At 39.9% G+C, this 18,335-nt stretch overlaps 2 protein-coding genes across 3 annotated transcripts in view; both read right to left on the bottom strand.

Annotated features, from left to right (window-relative positions):
• The window catches only part of PCDHA13 (protocadherin alpha 13), a 209,250-nt gene that overhangs the window by 185,976 nt on the left and 4,939 nt on the right, over positions 1–18,335 (bottom strand). The window contains exon 1 of one of the 2 annotated variants that reach the window (XM_059888203.1): positions 7,712–10,244. The exons of the other annotated variant lie outside the window; for it this stretch is intronic. Coding sequence (XP_059744186.1) covers positions 7,712–10,096 — 2,385 coding nt within the window. The 5' untranslated portion in view covers positions 10,097–10,244. Of the gene's footprint in view, positions 1–7,711; positions 10,245–18,335 lie in introns of those variants that run through there. 2 annotated transcript variants of the gene reach the window in all.
• Positions 13,340–16,856, bottom strand: LOC104968501 (protocadherin alpha-3-like). The gene has a single exon (XM_010807384.4). It carries the CDS (start codon positions 16,269–16,271, stop codon positions 13,866–13,868), a length of 2,406 nt encoding a protein of 801 aa, XP_010805686.1. The 5' UTR covers positions 16,272–16,856; the 3' UTR covers positions 13,340–13,865.

Below are 18,335 nucleotides of genomic sequence, written 5' to 3'. Positions count from 1 at the left end.
CCACACAGTCAAAGGCTTTGGCATAGTCAATAAAGCAGAAATAGATGTTTTTCTGGAACTCTATTGCTTTTTCGATGATCCAGCGGATGTTGGCAATTTGATCTCTGGTTCCTCTGCCTTTTCTAAATCCAGCTTGAACATTTGGAAGTTCATGATTCATGTATTGCTGAATACTGGTTTGGAGAATTTTGAGCATTACTTTACTAGTGTGTGAGATGAGTGCAATTGTGTGGTAGTTTGAGCATTCTTTGGTATTGCCTTTCTTTGGGATTGGAATGAAAACTGACCTTTTCCAGTCCTGTGGCCACTGCTGAGTTTTCCAAATTTGCTGGCATATTGAGTGTAGCACTTTCACAGCATCATCTTTCAGGATTTGAAATAGCTCACCTGGAATTCCATCACCTCCACTAGCTTTGTCCGTAGTAATGCTTCCTAAGGCCCACTTGACTTGACATTCCAGGATGCCTGGGTTTAGGTGAATGATCACACCATCATGATTATCTGGGTCATGAAGATGTTTTTGTACAGTTCTTCTGTGTATTCTTGCCACCTCTTCTTAATATCTTCTGCTTCTGTTACGTCCATAGAATTTCTGTCCTTTATTGAGCCCATCTTTGCATGAAATGTTCCCTTGGTATCTCTAATTTTCTTGAAGAGATCTCTAGTCTTTCCCATTCTGTTGTTTTCCTCTATTTCTTTGCATTGATTGCTGAGGAAGGCTTTTTTATCTCTCCTTGTTATTCTTTGGAACTCTGCATTCAGATGCTTATATTCCTTAAATATTAAAAAATCATCTTTGCTTGTGAATATAAGAGGGGCCAAGAAATCAATAATTCTATTACTTAATGCTTTACATGTAAAGCATAAACTCCAAACACATTTTTTAATGATGGTATAAGTCATATGTGGAATTAGATGTATTATGTGTCCATGTATAAAGCAAATATGGAAAAGTGATACTATAAAAACTAGCTTGGAAAGAAATAAGATTACTAGAAAATACAAAGTCAATTGAAATTAACTTGCTTCTCAGTATTCAAAACAGTAATGTAAGGACATCAGATAATGTTACTGACTTTGTTTCTGATACAATCTTTAAGAGTACACTTATCATTTCCTTTAGTTTTTGAAAGATTTCTTAGCATTCAGAACATCCAAACACTAAAAAAGCTAAACAGTAATCAAATTTCAGAGCTATTTATCTAAGAGTCACTTACAAGGATAATTTAAAGTATTTTAATATATAATAAGAAAAAATTATAATATCTGAGTTGAAAATATCATCAGTTAATGTTGATTCACCTTCTATTATGAAACCATGATTGATGTGGATCTACAAAATTACAATTAAAAATTTACTGTTGAGAAAAGTAAATATTAAGTATTTGAAAGCCAACTGATAGTGTGATATTAACAATGTATGCATAGTATTTTACAGAATATTTTCAGTAAATATTTAAAACTTTAAAAAATATACTTAATGGAGAAAATGCCATCAATAGTATCATATGCTTCTTTCAGCTTGTAATTTTTTCACATAAATATATACAAGAGAAAATAAGCCTCTTGGCTTTTGAACTGTCTTCATATCTTTTAGATTGCAGAGTTTTAAAATTATCCTTTGCATTTGTCTTTCATTGCTCAACTCTTGTTTTGGAGGTTATTTTTTCAACAAGTGTAGTCTCTTTACTTGTAATTCCATGAAATCTATAAGTAGAGGAAATTCTTTAAATCTTTTTCCAATCCATTCTTTCAATTAAATATTATAGCTTATTACTACATAGTTTCTGGAAAATTTTCAGTTATACTTATGTATGCCCCATGGCAAAACTAAGACTCCTTTCCTGACAATGAATTTAGATTAAGGAAACCAAATAGTATTTTGAGGTATCTCTGCTTAATTTACTGAGGAACATTCAGGAAAACAGTACACTAGAAAATTTAATTTAGTACTGGAGTCTAGATGACTTTCATTTCCTACAAAACTCCAGAATAAAATTTTAATAAGCTATATTTCTCACCTATGTGTAGAAAATTATGTAAGTCTACCACACTGTTGAGATATAACAGGTGAAACTGAAGCAATCTTTTAAAGGTTTGTAAACAGTTCATCCTCCTGCATCAAATATGAACAAAAAGTTTAATTATATGTAGAAAATAATTTATCCAGTTACCTCACATAATATGCATATGGTACATATTTTTACATTACTTTTGTAATGGTTCAACCTCCCAACAAAATATTGTGCTAAAATATTTATGTTATATACACATTCTGAGGAGACCTGAGAGTAAATTTTAAAGTACCTATGAGGGAATAAGGAAGCTAAATTAAGCATAGTTTTTACTCACAATCCTATTGCCTTCATTTTTCCCAAATGAGCTCATTTAAAAGTGGAAAGAGACAATGAGCTAAATTTAAGCACTTTTGGTTCTATTCTATACATTCATATTAATATTCATGTGGCCCCAATTTTTTTGTGTGTCTCCAGGCCACAATTCAGTCTTTATTAAATTGAAAGAAATTACAATCTCTGAGGTCATATCTTTTAAAATTCCAGGTCAAGTGAGTGGAAACGTGATGAGATGCAAGATTATTAGAGCATTAGTAAATATCCAGGATGAGAAAGGAGGAGGGAAACTAAACAGCAAAAAATAAAAAAATTCAGTACGCTTGGGTCTTAGGAACAAAGGAAAGAGGAAAGGAGGACAGAAAAAGGGTTAAAATAAAGTACAAAACCCTTATTCTACTAACTTTGTATGAGACTACAAAATAGACCTTGGGTTAAGTAGAAGAGATAAAAATAAAATCTTCAGAAGATTTGTAATAACAGACATCATTGTAGTAGATAAAAAAGGAAAAGATATAAAATATTACCTCAATTCAGACTTTTCCATAAATTTCTAAATGCATATCTATCAGGTATTTATAAACTCTTTATCCATCTATAGAGTAATATAACTACATCTAGAATAGTTACAGCTTCTCATGTACAATACCCAGAACTCAATACAAAATTATCAGGCTTACCAATAAAGAGAATCATGAGAAAAAATGAACAATAAAACCCACACACAGATGATCCAATTATTACACTGATATGACAGACCATAAATAAACTGTAATTAAGGTACCAAAATAAATACATAATAAATTATTTCACCAGAAAGATAATAATCAATGTTTAGATTCAATTGATGACTTAATAAGAAGAGGAATTTGCTATAGTATAAGATTGGTCAGAATAAAAATATCCTTCAGGTAATAGCAAAAATTATGCTGAAAAAATAGACGGGGGCATAGAAGATACAAGAGATATGGTGAAAAGATTTAACACACCTATTCCTTGACTTAAAGAAGAGAAAGAGAGAAAAACATGAGGCAGAAGGAATATTCGAAGGCAGACTGCTGGAATTTTTCCTATACTGATGAAAGACATCAAACCACATATTCAAGAAGCTTTAAAAACTGCAAACAAGATAAAAATCAAAGAAAACTAAAACTGAACATAAAGCCCTTGAAAGTAAAAAATAAAGAAAAATTTTACAAACCAGCTGGACAGGGGAAAAAAGGTTTTACTACCTGAACAATAAACTTGACAGCTGTCTTCTCAAAAGACTATGGAATGTCATCTTAAAAGCAATGGGGTGGGGGGAAATAAGTTACAACTCAGAACTTGATACTCAACAAAACTATTTTTCAGAAGTGCTGGCAAAATAAGCATATTTCTCATATACCAAATATTAGAGAATTCTTTACCACCACTAAAAAAAATATAAAATAATTTCTTCTTTAGTTCCCCAACCAGGGATCTGGGCCCTCAGGAAGGAAAGCACAGAGTCCTAACCACTAGACCACCAGGGAATTTCCTCATATGTACCATGATTAAAGAAAATAATTTAAACTTAGAGCTGATATTTATTATGATAACAAATGGCAATTATCTAAGAATAAATCTTATGAAAGATGAATAGGACCTCTACACAGGAAATTATAAAATATTAAGAACCATTGTAGGTTATTTAGATAAACAGAGCATGCTCATGAAGTGAATGTCTCATGATTGTAAAGATGTCAGCTGGTTTCATGTACAATGCCCAGAACTCAATACAGAATTATCAGGCTAATATAGCTAATTATCCTGACAAAATTATCAGGATAATTATCTATTATCTCAATAGATACAATACAATTCAAATCAATACCTCACCAAGTTGTTTTTATGGAATTAATATACAAATCTAGGTTGAATTAAAGAGACAGCATGACATTAATGGAAAAAACAGTCAAATTGATTAGAAAAACAAAAGCAAAAAGACTATGGTTATATAAGGAACAACTGTGGAACTAATTATTTTTAATGGTCTTGCCTCAGCTGAACATGTTTGGTAAAAGTTAAGCTTGATCCTTGGGTCTCAGCAAAGACAAAAAATTAAAATTAATTGCATATGAACGTGAACAAGAAAACAAAAGACACAAGAAATTATCTTCAGAGGATAGAATCAAGAAGAAAAAAATGATAAGTTGAACTTAACTAAAATGAAAATTTCTATTCACCAAATGACAAAAGAATGAAAAGACAAGTCACAGTGTGGAACAATGCAGAAAATCAAGAAAGGGGTCATATCCAGAACATAAAACTTTTCACAAAGAAGTAGAAGGAACTTCCTTGGTAGTCCAGAGTTGAAAGTCTGCCTGCCAATGCAGGGGATGTGAGTTGGATCTCTGGTCCAGGAAGATTCTACATGACACAGGGCAAATAAGCCCGTGTACCGCAACTACTGAAGCCCTAGTGCTCTAGGGCTTTACTCTCCAGCAAGAGAAGCCAGTACAATGAGAAGCTCATACACTACAACTAGAGAGTAGCCCCCCTCACCAGAAACCCTAGGTGCACCAATGAAAACCCGGTACAGCAAAAAATTAATTTAAAAAACAGTAGAAGAATATAACAGAATAGGAAAATAGGCAGAAGACTTGAACAGTTATTGCACAGAATAGGATATTAAAATGGCCAATAATAATACAAAAATGTGCTCAACCTCAATTACAAATTGGGAAACATAAGCACATCTAGCAAAATGGCAACAATGTAAATTAACAATGCCAAGTTTTCCAGATGATGACGAGCAACTGAAACTCATACAGAACTAGCAAAAGTGTGAACAGGTAAAAGCATTTGGGGAATTGACATCAATTAAAGATACCAATTGATTGACACTATCAATTAGTGATACCAAGGGTACAATAAAGGACAGAAATGGTATGGACCTAAACAGAAGCAGAAGAGATTAAGAAGAGGTGGCAAGGATATACAGAAGAACTATACAAAAAAGATCTTCATGACCCAGATAACCACGATGGTGTGACCACTCACTTAGAGCCAGGCATCCTGGAATGTGAAGTCAAGTGGGCCTTAGGAAGCATCACTACAAACAAAGCTACTGGAGGTGATGGAATTCCAGCTGACCTATTTCAAATACTAAAAGATGATGCTGTGAAAGTGCTGCACTCAATATGCCAGCAAATTTGGAAAACTCAGCAGTGGTCACAGGACTGGAAAAGGTCAGTTTTCATTCCAATCCCAAAGAAAGGCAATGCCAAAGAATGTTCAAACTACCATACAATTACACTCATCTCCCACACTAGCAAAGTAATGCTCAAAATTCTTCAAGCCAGGCTTCAACAGTATGTGAACCATGAACTTCCAGATGTTCAAGCTGGATTTAGAAAAGGCAGAGGAAACAGAGATCAAATTGCCAACATCCGTTGGATCACAGAAAAAGCAAGAGTTCCAGAAAAACATTTATTTCTGCTTTATTGACTACGCCAAAGCCTTTGATTATGTGGTCACAACAAAATGTGGAAAGTTCTTAAAGAGATGAGAAAAACAGATCACCTGACCTGCCTCCTGAGAAATCTGTATGCAAGTCAAGAAGCAACAGATAGAAACAGACATGGAACAACAGACTCGTTCCAAATTGGGAAAGGAGTACGTCAACATTGTATATTGTCACCCTGCTTATTTAACTTATATGCAGAGTACATCATGCGAAATGCCAGGCTGGATGAAGTACAAGCTGGAATCAAGATTGCCAGGAGAAATATCAATAACCTCAGACACGCAGATGACACCACCCTTATGGCAGAAAGCAAAGAAGAACTCAAGAGCCTGTTGATGAAAGTGAAAGATCAAAGTGAAAAAGTTGGCTTAAAACTCAACATTCAGAAAACTGAGATCATGGCATCTGGTCCCATCACTTCATGGCAAATAGATGGGGAAACAATAGAAACAGTGAGAGACTTTATTTTGGGGTGCTCCAAAATCACCGCATATGGTGACTGCAGCCATGAAATTAAAAGTCGCTTGCTCCTTGGAAGAAAATCTATGACCAACCTGGTGAGCATATTAAAAAGCAAAGACACTACCCTGCCAACAAAGGTCCGTCTAATCAAAGCTATGGTTTTTCCAGTGGTCATGTATGGATGTGAGAATTGGACTATAAAGAAAGCTGAGCACAGAAGAATTGATGCTTTTTAACTGTGGTGTTGGAGAAGACTCTTGAGAGTCCCTTGGACTGCAAGGATATCAAACCAATCAATCCTAAAGGAAATCAGTCCTGAATATTCAGTCCTGATGCTGAAGCTGAAACTCCAATACTTTAGCCACCTGATGCGAAGAGCTGACTCATTTGAAAAGACCCTGATGCTGGGAAAGATTGAGGGCAGGAGGAGAAGGGGAAGACAGATGATGAGCTGGTTGGATGGCATCACCAACTCAATGGATATGAGTTTGAGCAAGCTCTGGGACCTGGTGAAGGACAGGGAAGTCTGGCTTGCTGTAGTCCATGGGGGTCACAAAGAGTCAGACATGATTGAGCAACTTAACTAATCAATTAAAGGAGAAGATAAGTACAGAGCCTATGTTCCACTAATCTCCATCTTAGCTAAATAATACAGAAAAGTTTGTAAATAGGCATTGAAAATTTTACAAATATACTGATGGCAGCATTAGGTAAAATAGATACAAAGAGAAACAATGTGAAATTCTCAACAGAGTAACACATACCCTATTCCTAAAACATACTAAAGAAAGAAAAAAACTATTAGAGATAATAAATTAACTCCAAGTACTTAAGGCAATATGGATGACTTCACAGAATAGTGAATGATAAATATGAACACAGAAACACAAGCACACATACAACACATTTTGTGCAATTCCATTTAGAAAAATTCAAGAAGTAAAAATTAATCAGCTATAAAATTAAAGCTGTGGCTACATATGGGGGGAAGAGGGAAAAGATATTTGGGAGGTACATTTGAGTGTCTTCTGGAGTGAAGGTAACAGTTTTCACTTTCAAATAGTTGATTAAGCTGTAGTATTCTGTGTACTTTTCAATGATTTATAGGCAAATAACAAGAAAATGCTTTCTAAAAGTTGATTACAACTGAAAATAAAGATGAAGATATAAGTCACAAAATTTATAACCCTAGTTATATAAATATGCATTGAATAATGAATATTAAAAACAAAACAACATGTATTGTCTTGGTGTCCTATTCCTCTAAAAGGTTTTAGTTTAAAAGGGGATGAAAAAGTAAACAAATTTAGTTCAGAGAAATTTAGTTTTGAGAAAGTTTTTAAGAAGAAATTGACAGAATTAAAGAATACCCAGACTTCACAGTAAATAAGGATATTTATAAACTAACCTTTGAAAGAGAATCCACAGTTGCTGGCTGCTGATCTTCCCTGTCCCCAGAGTCCGGAACACTGGGACTGAAGGCCATGAGGTCGGTCTTGGGCGGCCCCTCCTCAGAGCACACCCTCTGCCGCCTCTCCTGAGAGTAAGACCAGCTCCCCACCGCGCTGGAGCACACCAGCCTGGGCTTCACCGGCCCGCACGCGCCCTCGCTGGGCGGCGCCGAGCACCGCAGCGCCGTGTACAGCAGCAGCGTGAGCACCAACAGGCTGGACACCGCGCAGATGGCGATGATCAGATACACGTTCACATCCACCAGAACTGCCTCCGCTTCAGCCGCGCCAGACAATGCCCGCGAAGAGGCCTTGGGCGCCTGGCCGCTGTCCTCCAGCGACAGCAGCACGGTGGCCGTGGCCGTCAGCGCCGGCTCGCCGTGGTCTTTGACCAGCACCAGCAGGCGCTGGCGCGGCGCGTCCGCCTCGTCCAGGGCGCGCGTCGTGCTGATCTCGCCGGTGTACAGCCCCACGCGGAATAGGCTGCGTGCGCCATCCCCCGCCGGCTGCAGCTCGTACGACAGCCACGCGTTGTAGCCCGAGTCCGCGTCCACCGCGCGCACCTTCGCCACCACGTGGCCCGCGCCCACCGACCGCGCCACCACCTGGCTCACCGCGCTGGATCCTCCGCTTGGCCCGGGCGGCAGCAGCGCGGGCGCGTTGTCGTTCTCGTCCAGCACGAACACTTGCAGCGTCACGTTGCTGCCCAGGGGCGGCACGCCCGCGTCGCGCGCGCTCACCTGGAACTGCAGCAGCTCCAGCTCCTCGTGGTCCAGAGGCTGCAGCGCATACACCTTGCCGCTCTCCGCGTGCACCGACAGATAGCTGGACAGCTCACGCTCGCCCACCCGCCGCTCCACCAGCGAGTAGGACACCAGCGCGTTTTCCTGCGCGTCCGCGTCTCGCGCAGACACGGTGAAGATGTGGCAGCCTGGAGGGTTGTTCTCCTTCACGAACACCGTGTACTCGGGCTGCGTGAACGCGGGTGCATTGTCGTTCACGTCGGCCACCTCCACGGACACACTGGCTGTGGTGGACAAGGAAGGCGACCCCCCGTCTTGAGCGGTCACCACCAATTTATAGACGGACACTTTCTCGCGATCCAAGGTGCTGTCCAAAACGAGTGAATAGTAGTTCTTGAAGGTGGACACCAGCCTGAAAGGGACGTGGGGCGATAGTCTACAGGTCACCTGCCCATTGACACTGGAGTCGAGGTCAGACAAACTTATCAAGGCAATGACGGTGCCCAGTGGAGCGTCTTCCCTAATTGGGAGTGACAAGAATTTGAATTCCATTACTGGGGCATTATCATTGGTGTCTTCAACTTCCACCATAACTGTACAATGGCCAGAAAGTGGCGGCTGCCCCTTATCAATGCCCTCTACAAGAATTTCATAGGATTTGGTTTCTTCAAAATCAATATATCCCTTTACCATAATTTCTCCAGTAATTGGATCCATGTAGAATTTGGATTTCACAATGGGTAAAATATCAGCTGAGAATGAATAAATAATATTCCCATTCAAGCCTTCGTCTAAATCTGAGGCGTTAAGTTTAATTACCAACGTTCCGTTAGGAACGTTTTCTAGTAATTTCACTTCATAGAGTGTTCTGTCGAAAGTCGGGGCGTTGTCGTTGGCGTCCAGCACTCTGACGAGTAACTGAACAGTGCCAGTCAGCTCAGGTTTGCCGCCATCAGAGGCGGTAAGGACTAAAAAAATCTCCGGAGCTTCTTCTCTGTCTAAAGGTCTCCTTAATACCAGCCCAAGACGTTTTACCCGCTCTTCATCGGACGGTTTTTCCAGCGAGAAATATTCATTGGGACTCAGCCTGTATGTCAGCAGAGCGTTGGCCCCAATGTCTGCATCAGAGGCGCCCTCTAGCGGAAACCGAGAGTCAAGCGGCCTGGATTCAGCCATAAACAGAATCTTTTGTGTTCCTGGGAACACTGGAGGATTGTCGTTAATGTCCTTCACCTCCACCTCCACATGGAACACCTGCAGCGGCCGGTCCACGATCACCTCCAGGTGGATGCTGCACTCCGCACTCTGCCCGCACAGCTCCTCCCGGTCGATCCGAGAATTCACAAACAAAATGCCATTCTGCAGATTTACCTCCAGAAGGTCCCCGCGGCCTTTGGATGACACACGAAACAGGCGCGGCACCAGTTCCGCCAGCTCCAATCCCAGGTCCTGAGCGATTCGGCCCACAAAGGTGCCGTGTTTGGCCTCTTCCAGGACAGAGTAGCGGAGCTGGCCGCTCCCAGCCTTCCAGGCTGCGAGGAACAGAAGTGAGAGCAGCAAACGCCGGTATTCCTGGCCAGTTCCCCAGGAAAACTCCATCTCATGTCTTCAGTGTTTTGTTGTCATGAAGAGAGTCTTGTTTCCAAACGAAGCACTACCTCCTGACCGTTCAGTCCAATGCCATTGTAGCCTCCATTTTTTCAGTGGTGGATGTAGCTTCTTTACCATAAGAACAGGAGTGATTTCTTTCTTTTTCTCTCTCTCTCTCTCTTTTTTTTTTTTTTTTTTTGCTTTATGGTATCAATTTTACGGTACAGAGCGACATCATGTGGCTCAAAACCGTAAGTAACAGATTCTGGAAATCCATACTATGAACTGCTAAGTCTTCATCTTTCTTTCCGCCTTCCCATGGATTTTAATGCCCTTGGAGAATAGAATCACACTTTACACTACTGCAGCACACATTTTGCGCTACTAATTGACTGAGTGTGAGTTTCACCACAGGAGCAGACTTCACTTCAGTGGAAATACTTTTTTCATACAAGTTTTAAGTATTTACAGAGACCCAACTGTAGTTAACACTTTATACAGTTGGCAAAGTGTTGACTAGGAAAATTCGTGACATTTTTGTGTTCCTGAGAGTGAAGAAAGGTAGTCATTAATGATGACACTATTCATCATTGGATTTTACATTCTGCTTATTGAAGACTTCAGAGAATACATCTCTAGGAAAACTCTGATCTCAAAGATAGGTAGTTGAAAGGGAATTTCAAAAAATATTCAAACAAGGAAGCAAAGACCATGAGCACTTGATTGAGAGCCTTCCTTAAATAATGTAAGGGCTGAGGGCAATGAAACTTTAACAGGAAAGTAGGATATTGCAGTATACATTGTGTTGGAAAGTATTCCAAATAATTTCATTCCCTGGAACCCATTCACCTCCCATGAACGACACTGGTATTCTCATTTTGGTTCTCATGGTTTATAAACACTTGCTTGTTCTTCAGGACCTAATATGCTTCAACTTCTGTTTCTCCCACAGTGCTCATATAGTCTAGCCAAAGTGGACAATTTCCTGCTTCCAATAACATTTTTTGCTAAACAAATATACTCATTTCATTCTCTGCCTAAGTAATATCCAGCATTTCCAAACTCTTCTAAAAGCAGTCTTCCCCCATGATATAACAACTTAAAACTTCCTTGACCAATAAAGACTTTCACGATTAAGCCAATTGGGCAGGCATCTTTACTTTCTTTTATACTATAGCATCTAGGTCAATCCATTAGCCATTTATTACATTAATTTCTCTTTTGTAGGTATTTGGGTATATGTATCTAATCATAAATTTTTGGAATGTAAACTTTTAAAGAGAATATTTTACCATAATATTTTAACATTCAGAATACTTATTGAGTAGTTAGTGAATATTTACTGAATAGAATAGTTTGGTTTTCTTCTATTGCTTAATAAAATGCATTAAATTAAGGTGATCATGTAGCTAGTTAAGAAAATATGATGTCTCAGCAACCTCTATAACTTTCCAGAGATAAAGGAAATATTTTCCTTAGGCACTGCTCTATGTAAGATATATTTCAATTGCCATATTGAAAACATGGATTTCAGGTTAGTTTTCTTTCCAGTTCTTAGCAAGAATGATCCTTGAGACATTAATAGTTCTGATGGTCAATAAGGCATTCCCAAATAATACAGCACAATATACTCTCCACACACACACATGCACACACACATACACACATACACACACACCAATATAGAAGGACATAATGGTAGTTATTTTCAAACTTTGACTCTTCTGTTCATAAGCCGTGTATTCCATAGTTGTCTAGGACAAAAAACATCAGTCTAGGACTTCCCTGGCAGTCCAGTCATTAGGACTCTTCACTTCCACTGAAGGGAGCAAGGGTTGGATCCCTGGTTAGAGAACTAAGATCCCCAGCATGTGCATGGTGAAGCCAAAAAAAGAAAAAAAAATTAAATCTAGTGAAAATAGCCCTAGGCTCCCATTCTAGGAAAAGCCAGACTCCTCACCACCATCATTTTTTTCTTAATTAAAACATAAATCTGAAAACATAAAACTGAAACTAAAGTAGTTTCAGTTATAGGACCCAACCTGTAGACTTGTGCAAAATGATTGGTATTAAACACTGAAACAAAGTAAAAGAGAATCCTTGACCATTTACTCTATTTTGCTAATAATTAAATAAATAGATAAGGAAAGCAGAGAATAGAAAGGATATTTGGGAACTATTCAGTATTTACCTGGTATAGTAGCAACACATCTCTAAGGGGCAAAATTCAAAAGTTTTAAAAATGTCTTATTAGCTGAGACTCATGTTAGTCAAGAATTTAAAGAGGAGAACTGAACTTGAAGACTGAAGTCTCATATCCTGGAAGACAAGAACTCTGGATGACCCTATTATTTACAACAGGATGAAAATGATACCTAATAAAATAAATAGAGAACTGAGGTTGAACATGCTGTGGCTCACAGTTGATGGACAGGGAGTCACAAAGGACCGAGCCAGAAAGTGGAAATGGAAGTGGGAAAATGCAGGATTTTCTGTTTTATATGTTAGCCGCCCCTACAATGTCATTGAGTATTAACCAGGTTTTACCAATGAAACTTGAACAAGGAAGTAGAAAGTTGTAGAGTACATACCTTGTGTAGAAAAGTATTCCATACAATTAGAATGGAATTCATGGGAACACATTCCCCTCCCATGAGAAAGGTTGGTGTCTTCATTTTTATCTCTAATGGTTTGAGATACTTGCCCATTCTTCAGTCATTAACATGCCTAAGCTTTAGTTTCCAGTGGCAAAGAAACATCAATGGGAGTCCACCAATTTACTAGGAGAACTGAACAAATATCAATGAATGGTATGAATGGAAAATAATTTTACTTCCAGTTATTTGGAACTTTGTACTTACTATATGACACACATTAGTGGGTTGGTATTCAGAGGAGGTCACCAATAATGACATTGAACTTTTTGGATATTAGCATCCTTAATATTTTATGTAAAAGAGATTAATGACAATAAGTTTTGCTAGTAGAATGGCTTTAAAATGAGATGTACAGTATTTTTCCAAAACTGTGCAGGTAGAAAATAATAGTTCTCAACAAGACTAATAATACTCTTCCAAAAGCAACATTTTCTAAATGATGATATAGTAAAGGGAATATTAAAATTTCACTTCCTGTTGATTTCTTAATGCTCTCTAATAAAAAGTAGTAAGAAACTGAAGAAAAAATACAATTCTAAAAGCAATAAATTTACTATTCTAGCTTTTTTGCCCAGTTGGAAAACTAGGAACAATACACAGTATTGCAAAATGTGAGCACAAAAATTAAAACATCATGTTCAAGTAGAAAGAGGAAGTGAGAATCCAAATAAATAGTTAAATGAGTAAAGGGGATCTATAGGAGAGAACAGGTTTAAAAAACTAAATGGGCCAGTGACATTTGGACTAACATCTACTCCAAATTTCAAATGAAAAGTATCATTAGCTATTGAAGCATTGTACAGGAATTAGTACACCACAGTTAAAGTTAAATATTGTAAACAATGCAAAATACCCTGGAAAAATCTATTTTATCTATCCAGACTTTTAGCAATATAATAATCCTCCAGCGATTTTTAAACACTGGCAAATATGGTAGTCACAACTTATTGCTGATTTGGTTCAAAATCATTCATTAGTCACAAGAAATTCAAACATTTTAACAACAAAATCAATACTTGGAAAAGTCTACTGCCAGAAACAAGACTAATTACTGTTAAAAATGCTTCCAAAGAAGCAGAAATAGTCAATCAAGAACAAAGACATCTTTGAAAGGATTTTTTTTAATTACTCACTTTGGCAGGAAGATCAGTCTCCACATCCAGCTGCTCTTCTCTGTCTCCACTAATGGGACCAGGTGGAAGACTAGGACTGAAGGCCATGAGGTCGGTCTTGGGCTGTCCCTCCCCAGAACACACCCTCTGCCATCTCTCCTGTGAGTAAGACCAGCTCCCCACCGCGCTGGAGCACACCAGCCTGGGCTTCACCGGCCCGCACGCGCCCTCGCTGGGCGGCGCCGAGCACCGCAGCGCCGTGTACAGCAGCAGCGTGAGCACCAACAGGCTGGACACCGCGCAGATGGCGATGATCAGGTACACGTTCACATTCACCAGAACGGCTTCCGCTTCAGAGGCGCCAGACAAGGCCCGCGAAGAAGCCATGGGCGCCTGGCCGCTATCCTCCAGCGACAGCAGCACGGTGGCCGTGGCCGTCAGCGCCGGCTCGCCGTGGTCTTTGACCAGCACCAGCAGGCGCTGGCGCGGCGCGTCCGCCTCGTCCAGGGCGCGCGTCGTGCTGATCTCGCCGGTGTACAGTCCCACGCGGAACGGGGTGCTCGCGCCACTCGTCGCCGGCTGCAGCTCGTACGACAGCCACGCGTTGTAGCCCGAGTCCGCGTCCACCGCGCGCACCTTCGCCACCACGTGGCCCGCGCCCACCGACCGCGCCACCACCTGGCTCACCGCGCTGGATCCTCCACCTGGCCCGGGCGGCAGCAGCGCAGGCGCGTTGTCGTTCTCGTCCAGCACGAACACTTGCAGCGTCACGTTGCTGCCCAGGGGCGGCACGCCCGCGTCGCGCGCGCTCACCTGGAACTGCAGCAGCTCCAGCTCCTCGTGGTCCAGCGGCTGCAGCGCATACACCTTGCCGCTCTCCGCGTGCACCGACACGTAGCTCGACAGCGCGCGCTCGCCCACCCGCCGCTCCACCAGTGAGTAGGACACCAGCGCGTTTTCCTGTGCGTCCGCGTCTCGCGCCGACACGGTGAAGATGTGGCAGCCGGGCGGGTTGTTCTCTTTCACGAACATGGTATACTCTGGCTGCGCGAACGCGGGCGCGTTGTCGTTCACGTCGGCCACCTCCACGGACACGCTGGCCATGGCCGACAGCGAAGGCGAGCCCCCGTCCCTCGCAGTCACCACTATCTCATAGTTCGCCACGCTCTCGCGATCCAAGACGCTGTCCAACACTAATGTATAGTAATTCTTGAAGGTGGACACCAGCTTGAAGGGCACATGATGAGTCAAGGAGCAGGTCACCTGCCCATTGGCACCGGAATCGAGGTCCGACACGCTGATCAAGGCGATGACTGTGCCGACTGGAGCATCTTCTAATATAGGTAAAGAAAGTGATTTGATAACCAACTCAGGTACATTATCATTTGTGTCCAAAATTTCCACTAGAACCGTGCAGTGATCTGCCATTGGGGGATTTCCTTTATCTGTTGCCTCTACCTGTATTTCATATAACTTAGTTAACTCAAAATCTATGTCACCCTTTACAATGATGTATCCATTAACGGGGTCTAAATGGAATTTCGACAGAGTATCTGCTGATGTGTCTGTATTGAAAGAATACACAATGTCCTTATTTATTCCTTCATCCAAATCAGAGGCGTTAACAGTCACTACTAGGGTACCATTTGGTGCATTTTCAAATAATTTGACTTTGTAGATCGTGCTCTCAAACTCTGGAGCATTGTCATTTACATCTAGAACGGTGATCTTCAGTTGAGTAGTACCAGTGAGTTCTGGTTTCCCACCGTCAACTGCAGTTATAAGTAAGTGATGCTCAGGAGTGTCCTCTCGATTTAAAAGTTTTTTCAGCACAAGTCCAAGGGATTTAATTTCCTCATCATTTCTTTTTACATCCAAGGTAAAATATTCATTGGAGTTAAGCCTGTAAGTTAATAAAGAATTAGCTCCGATATCTGCATCTGATGCGCCCTCTAGCGGAATCCGAGAACCAGGCGGCCGGGATTCATAAATAAACAAATTTTTTACTGCCATTGGAAAAACCGGTGGGTTGTCGTTAATGTCCTTCACCTCCACCTCCACATGGAACACCTGCAGCGGCCGGTCCACGATCACCTCCAGGTGGATGCTGCATTCCGCCCTCGGCCCGCACAGGTCCTCCCTGTCGATCCGAGAATTCACAAACAAAATACCATTCTGCAGGTTTACCTCCAGAAGATCCCCGCGGTCTTTGGACGCCACCCGGAACAAGCGCGGCACCAGCTCCTCCAGCTCCAGCCCCAGGTCCTGCGTGATGCGGCCCACGAAGGTGCCGTGTTTGGCCTCCTCGGAGACCCAGTAGTGGACCTGGCCGCTCCCGGCCTCCCAGAATAGGAGAAGCATTACCGAAAGCAGTAGTCGGCAGTCTCCCTGACCTTCTCTCCAGGAAAGTACCATTGCAAGCGTTTTCCAAGTATAGGGTCGCTTTTGCAACGATCAAAATTTTGAAAATACTTTTAGTTCCTTATTCTTCATTTCATAAACAATCATTCCATGCCCGTATTTCACAGATGGTGAGGAAAAGCAGCATCTTACTACGTAATGAATGCTGTGTTTCTTCTGTGGTAAAATACATTGCGGTGGACAGCGACATCATGTGGCTAAATGTGTAGGTATTAAATAAATCTATCTTTTCCTTCCATTGAACTTACCTCAATTTTTTTCCTTGTTAATTTCCTTCCCACTCCTCAAAGTCTTCATGTTTTTTTTTTCAAAATATATGCTTAGAACTTTTCTACTAATTCATGACCTTCGATTAGGCCAGTCCATTCCACACAGTTCAATATAGTAAAACAGTGATTATTGTTTTAACAGTAATGGACATCTATTGGAAATATTTCCCCTGTGACAAGTACTATTCCTTTTGTTTTAACAGGGTTATCTCATTAAATTCTCACAACAACCTTCTGATGTAGGTATTAATATGATTCAGTTTTTAGAAACACTGAAGTGGAAACATGTACAGGTTAGTAACTTAAAAAATAATATTGACTTGTGGTGTTGAGTGGGATCTCAATCTAATTCAAGATTCATGACTTTAACCACTTGACCACAAAGTCTACATTTTACATAAAAATCAGGCCTTTGATATTTGTAACCATTCAAACAGCAAGACTGATAAAAATGTGTGTATATATATATATATGTATATATATACACACACACACACACACACAATTTACTTCTATATTATTATGGCAATTTGTTAATTTATAAATTATGTTCACTCATATTTCTTCCTTTATAGAATGTCTACAAACCATTCTTGTGTCCTTTATCCAACAACTGCATCTTTGTTAGCTGTCTCAACTATTATTTATATAAAGATTTCACAAATCAGTCCTGTTGTTGTTGTTAAGTCATTAAGTCATGTCTGACTCTTTTGCAACCCTATGAACTGTAGTCCACCAGGCTCCTCTGTCCATGGGATTTCTCAGGCAAGAACACTGGAGTGGATTACCATTTCCTTCTCTAGATAATCTTTCTGACACATGGATCAAACCCACATCTCCTGCATTGGCAGTCGGATTCTTTACTGCTGAGCCACAAGGGAAGCCAAAGTCAGTATTTTACAGTACCGTTATTTTGTAAATTTGATTTTTGCTGCATAAAAACACAGCAAATTGTTTGATTTGGATATTTGTTATATTCACATCATACCAGGGAAATTTATATTAATTTTTAAAATCTCTATACCGTTTATACATTTCAATTTACCTGTATGTCCTAAAATGTTCCCAATATGAAATAATTGTGTTTTTAATAATCCTCACTCTGGATGAATTTCTGGCTTCCAATTTGTTAAAAAGTTGTTACTTGAAAGAACTGGTGTTTAGTCATTAAAGAGAGAAAAGTAGTTTTAGAATCTGACTCACTTATTCAACATATGTAAAACTAGGCCATGAATTATACTAAATGTATCTGTGAAGTTAGTAAGATGTGTGCATTCTCTGAGCATTTGGAAGTTGAACAGAGAAAATTCTTGGGAAGAGAATGAATTTAGAGAGGTAAGAGTATGCCCAAATTTTGCTTATAATCAGACTCTTTTTAAATGAAATCGAACATGCGATTTAAGGGAATTCCTTGTTGATCCAGTGGTTAGGACTCCTTGCTTCCACTGCTGGGAGTGTGACCAAAAACAGTCATTTAAGTATTACGAGAATAGTTCTCATAACAGGTTTTTTCATGTACTCATTGAATGCAACCAACATTGCAGTTTACTCATATTTTATTATTCATATTTAGAATAGAATAAATTATCAATTAAGTTTTAATGAATAAGTGAATGTTTTAAATTAACTTTCTTTAAAATATGAGGTAAATTAAATTAATGATATTTGTTTATATCAAACACATAATTTCTAATTGATTCTGCTATACTAGTTCATGAAAAAGAAGTAAACATTTAAGACTTATTTTGGAAAAGAATTGATCTAGGAAATAATTATAATTATCAGTATG

This window comes from Bos taurus, chromosome 7 (assembly GCF_002263795.3).
Source record: "Bos taurus isolate L1 Dominette 01449 registration number 42190680 breed Hereford chromosome 7, ARS-UCD2.0, whole genome shotgun sequence".
In the NCBI taxonomy this organism is placed as follows: Eukaryota; Metazoa; Chordata; class Mammalia; order Artiodactyla; family Bovidae; genus Bos; species Bos taurus.
This window is presented reverse-complemented; position numbering and strand designations above follow the sequence as displayed.